Source organism: Melanaphis sacchari, unplaced genomic scaffold, assembly GCF_002803265.2.
Source record: "Melanaphis sacchari strain LSU unplaced genomic scaffold, SCAv2.0 Contig78_pilon_pilon, whole genome shotgun sequence".
Lineage (NCBI taxonomy): Eukaryota > Metazoa > Arthropoda > Insecta > Hemiptera > Aphididae > Melanaphis > Melanaphis sacchari.
In genome coordinates, this window is record NW_020271554.1 from 518,554 (window position 1) to 524,749 (window position 6,196).

Sequence of the window (6,196 nt, forward strand, 5' to 3'; positions counted from 1 at the left end):
ATACGTATGTTTTATATGTACAGGTACCTAATAACCTAATTACTTAATACCTATACATATTTTTACTATAAACATATTGATTGTATATTAAACGTACGATGCATTCATTATAATAAATAAGAATATAGTTCATTTGATAATACATATAACCGAATTGCGTAATAATAATTGTCTTGTTATAATTGTTTTTTTTTTTTTTAATATTTTGAACGTATTACGTGTTTAAGATTGTTTTTGTATGAAAAATACAAGGTCATAAGCCTTGGATATTCCGTATTAATGATGTAGTTCATATTTTCATATTATACATCTTTTAGATTTCTGATTGAATTGAAAACAGTATTAATAGTATAAGAATATTAGGTAACTATGAAGTTTTTTAATTTGTTATTTGAATTATGTTAGTTATAAATAATTGGTCAATTGGCGCTGAAAAAGTTTATTTTAAATACTTAAAAACAAGTAATATAGTTGATGATTAATTTTCTTAATATTTCTCTAAAGATAATGAAATGATTATCAAAAATAGTCAGAAATTGCATTAAAATGGTAATTTAATGTTTTGATACATGATATTGTATAATATATAATGCGTAAAAAATATTAAGTAATACATTTTGCATTATTCATGCTATAAAAAAGAATATTATGCTTAAGTTGGAATAAATAATCTAAATAAAATATTTTCTTTCAAATCTTATAGTTCTTTACTTTCAAATTCATTTAATACCGAACTATAACTGACTCATCCATTCCATCGGGTGACCCACTTGCAATGTGTCTAGCAACTATTTCAAACGATATGAATAAAATGTGGTAGGTATATAAATACATTTAGAAATTGTATATTCATCGACTCTTTGAATCTTGACAATTTCGTCAAAATCGAAAATTTTAATCGGGTTTTAATGTTCTATAGGTAAGCAGCGATTTTATTAAAAATATTAAGCATGTGAAAACGATTTAATAATAATAATTTCTTTTTCTCAACTATATGATATTGTTGATGTAGTAAAGATACTTAATATAATACTATAATATTATTAATACGTGTTTAGAATTTAAACTAGCCAAGTTTATTTATTGGCATAATTACATTTACACAATTATAGCCTATGAATAGTATTATGTATTAGATATAGGTATAACTGATTAATAATATTTTAGCCAATTTATAAAATATGTGAAAATTACAAAAAATTGTTACGTAAAAGTCTTAAATAAGTAATTAAAATATAATATTTAAATTGTATGATTTAATTTTTATTGCAATTTCTTATAAATTATCGTTATAGATATTTTATACAACCAAATGGACATACATTTATAAATTAATATGTTTGTTAAATGTAACGCATAAAATTTGTTTTTCACATTCATAACATGTTTGGCGCTAATACAAATCAGTAATCACATATCTTGGTGATACTCAAATAGTTTGCAGGTAACTATAAAAATACTTTTAGTTTGCTGTTGTTTACTATATTATAAACAACACACATCAGTATGATTGCCTAAGTTAAAATTGAATACCGTCATAATAATATGATAGTTTTATATTTAAAAGACTATATAATGTGAACAATGTGGTTTTCCTATTTTTTGTGCATGATAATTTTTAATTTATAAAATTCAAATTATACTGTCTTTTATATAAAATCTATTGGCTATCTATACAACTATAATATTTTAATATTACATTAGTCTCATCGACATTGAGACTTTGAGTACAAACGTTTTTTTTAAACTTTATTTTTCATAAACATAATTTCTTGCATATAATACGTTTCGACCTCAGAATAATATGAAATAAGTATCTTATATTATATATATAATGTGTTTATGTAGAACTGTAGAAAGATATAAATATTATTATGTTAATATTACCTACGTATTTATTGTATGTTTATCAAAAATCGAAGGTTTTGACCTTGAAGAAAAAAAGCACCTACAGTTCATAATAGAAATTCTACTAGTTAAGATAATTTTGTGTTTTATATTTTATTTTGCAGTTTTCATTAATTCAGATAATATAACGTAATATGCAATATAATGTAGAATAAATGTTATTAAAGATAACCATATAAATTGAGATTTAAAAGAAATAATAGGTTTGATAGATAGTGATATTTTAGTACGGAACTAAATTAGGAATATTATTATGTTAACAAAGAACGGTAGGTTTTTTATTATACGTATATTAAATTATATTTTTACACAAAAAAAAAATAATAGTGTTTAGCAGAGATAAAATTTACAAATCAGCTTTATCTAGTAAACACAGTTATTATTGTTTAAGTAGTTGGCCGAGTCAGGTCAAACTATATTACCAATATGACCGTTTTCACTGCAAGTCATATATAAATCAAACGATTTTAAAGCCTGAAGTTATTTATTTTAATAATTTTAATTTTAATTTTTTTAAATTGAAATTATTTTATTAATCATATCAAAGATATGTATAGTAAATTGTTAGTGTTAAAATCTCTGGGGATCAGAAATTTAAAACATAGTTTTATTCTTTAGTTTGTCCATTAATTGTCATAATATAACAAATAACACGCAATTGAATATCAATTATGACCACATTTCCTAAACAGTTACAGTTAATTTTTATGTAGATATATTGTCACTAATCGGAACAACGTATTTTGTGATTTTTATTATTGTAACATAGAATACTTATGATTCAAACCATAAACTAGTAATAAAATGATAAAACTGTATATTTTGGATTGGATATTATTAATTTAATGTGAAAATTAAATTTATAACTGATTCACTGATTAGATTAATACCTTATTACAGCCTTTATTAATGTAGTCAATACTAGTTTGTAACTGGTAACTTGTAAGAAATAAATATTTATTCAGTCCTTGATAGGTTCTTCTGAAGTGTTCACTGTATATTGTATATTTATTTGTATGGTACATATGTTATACTCGTAGTAATAAAAATACGATTACTTTGGTTATGCATTTCTGATTAATGAAGACGTTTTTTAATACATCAGATCATTGATTTAAAATTTGATATTATCTACAATATATTTTCTTGTATATTGTTTGAGTGTTTAACGTATAGAGTCTGTATATATATATATATATTTTATTTTTTGTTTATGTTATATTATTACGTATAAAAATAATTATTGACCTTTGTAAACCTTTGCTAAACATGATGATGCAAATTGAGTTAGTTGATTATATTGTTAATGTTAACTTTAACGTTAACAGATATGTTATCTTAACTTATTTATTTTAATGTTAAAAAAGTAAAAATATTTATCATAATTCATAACATCATTAAACATTCGGATCAATTTATTTAAATATGTTGGTATGTTAAGTTATTTTTATAATGGCGTCTATGAAAATATTTTTTTAATTGTTACTCAAAAATGTTGTAATTTATTCTAAAATATAATTTTTATTAGGTATTAAGTAATTATTGTTATATTTTTTGCATGAAAAAGACATAATAAGTTAATTTAAAAAGTAATACATTTAACTTATTAATAACATATATGGTAAAAAGAACCTTTTGTTGATGGCTTAGAATAAAACAATTTAGTTTATTTTGCTTGTTAATTTATTAACTTATAAAGAGATTATTTGTTTTTATTTATTGTATATTAATTGATATACAAATAAAACAAACAACTAGAACGTGATGTTGCCATTACCCTTTGGGTACTTGTGTCACTTTACTCACCTTGGCCTAGAATATTGTTACATTAATACTATATTATAGCTAGAAAGTAATGGTAAATCAACGGTTATTGATAAATTTTGTACATTTTTAGATCTGAAATTTCAAAATTAAAACGAACAATTATAAATAATATCTAAAGTGGCTACTGTTTAATAAATATAATGAGTTTGAAAAACTTAGATTTTAAAATTAATTAATTAATCAAAATTACTGATGTATATCCATTTTATAAAATAAAATAAACTATTAATAATTTTCGACGGTAACTATGACTTAGAGATTTTTGCTTCAATAAATTGATAACGAATATTATTGTTTAACACAAAACTGGAATATCTGGGTAAGTTTTAAATTGTCTCGCTATTGAATTAACGATTATACATTGTAGAATAGAGGTGCTGGATCGTTCTCAGATAAAATTAAAAATAATTAATTTTTAATTCTTGTGTAGATAATAAACAATATTGAAAATATTAATAATAATATTTTTATTGAAAAAAAAACATTTTGTACGACGGCGGTTTATATATGCAATTCTAATACAATATTATATGTGTCAAAACAAAAATATGTAATCATACAGACGTTATATCATGTTGTGACTTTTTATTGTAGATTAACACATATTTAATTTAATGATTATACTCATTATTTATTAAAGTCCGGTTAGGTTAGACTGCACTGTTTGTTGAAATATTTTTTCAATTGCGAATTTACATGAACAGTGTGTCCTGTAAAGTCTTGTTTATAAACAACGAATTTCAACGATTCTCGAACCACAAGAATTTAAATATAATTTGTGGCTATATTTATATTATTAAATTTGACATATATAAATTTGATATATATTGTAGTTCTTTAATAAATTTAGCTGTACGAACAAATTACTTGTAGATATTCTAATTTTAATTTAAAATATTATAAAAGATTATCGGGTATTATTTAACGAGTTAAAGAATGATTATTATTTTAATTCTTGAAAAGTATATAAACTTAATAGTTATGTTGAAATGGAATAAAAAATTATTTTTTTGATCGGTTTATTAATCATAAAATAAATAATAATCTATTATTTTGTGTCTAGTATAAGAGATGATAGGTTACACGTTTGGTCAATTAATCATGTTAGATCTAACATAGGCTACGGCATAGGTACGCTATATGCATAATATATTATTATGGAATTTTGTTAATTTATCTATTTATTTCATGATTATCTAGTGGTTTCAATTAACTGATTAGTCGTGAATGTTTTGATAAAAAAGATAACTTGCAAATGCGTACTGTAAAATTAATTTTCTTAGTGTATTGTCCAACTTATGAGGTAAGTGTAAGTGAAGGTGTAAGTACAGTATTTACTTTTAACAACATTGCAGTCTACAAAATAAGTTAACTACTATAACATTATTTTTATGATATGTTTTGTTACTTGATAAAATTTAAAATAAGCATATGGACGTATAGTGCTTTAAAATAATTAGTGTTTATAATTTTCATAACAATAATTGGACTATAATATGTAATATGGCTATAGTTAAAAAAGGTTTGCTGAAAACTATCTATACATAAATGTATAAATGCAATACACAATAATTGTTGTAATTATACGATGAAAATGAATATTAAGTACATGTTATATAGTATACAGGATCGACATATTTCTATTAGTAATTTATGGTTATTTACTCATGAAATATTGAAATAAAATAGTAGGAAAATATTACATTCTATTAACTTATTTTTTGTTTAAATGAAGACAATATTTGTTAAAATTGCATATAATTATATAGAACTGTTCATATTTAATTTCCAACATTTGTAGGAATAATTAAAAAAAACTATAGTTTTATGTATGAGGATTTAATAATAAATATTTATTTTTGTGAAACTACTGATATTGATAAATTTATTCCTTAATTCTTTTATTTAGTCGCATTGAAATTATTTATAGAATGTTTGTGAAAAATTTATGCTTAATTTGTTTTTAGCCTCAAATTTGTCCCCAAAGTGAGCAAAATAAATTCATTTCAATATACGAAAGATAAATATATTTTAATTTTTAGAATTTTTCTACTATTCTTTGGAGGAAAATAATATTGATCTGTTTTTCGGAAATTGTGAAAAAAAGTTTTATTTCAATGCAAAAAGCGTGCGTCTACAATTATAATTGGTAGAAACATAAGTTGAGATATAGCAATTATCATAATCATGCTCCAGAAACTAGTCCAGCTCCAATTTCTATTGCAAGTTCTGTATTAAAAGGTAAATAACAAAATTAATTATTTATATTTTTATTTAATAATTATTTTTTTAAGAGTATTTTAGTAATTGAAGTTTAACTTAATAATTCTAAGATACAGCTCGGTCTATAACACATAAATAACCGTCACAAATTATTTAATCTGAACAATCCAACGTTTTAGAGAATATAAAACTTCATTTTCTCAGTTACGATACACTACGGATTGGCCTGATTTAATTA

At 22.2% G+C, this 6,196-nt stretch overlaps 1 protein-coding gene across 2 annotated transcripts in view; it reads right to left on the reverse strand.

Annotated features, from left to right (window-relative positions):
* Positions 1-6,040: 6,040 nt before the first annotated feature.
* LOC112601443 (putative uncharacterized protein DDB_G0271982) overlaps positions 6,041-6,196 on the reverse strand; it is a 1,295-nt gene continuing 1,139 nt past the window's right edge. The window contains exon 2 of one of the 2 annotated variants that reach the window (XM_025349085.1): positions 6,041-6,196. This exon is cut by the window's right edge and continues 1 nt beyond it. In XM_025349085.1, the coding sequence (XP_025204870.1) occupies positions 6,190-6,196 (7 nt within the window). In that variant the 3' untranslated portion in view covers positions 6,041-6,189. The other variant, XM_025349083.1, reaches the window with a different exon arrangement.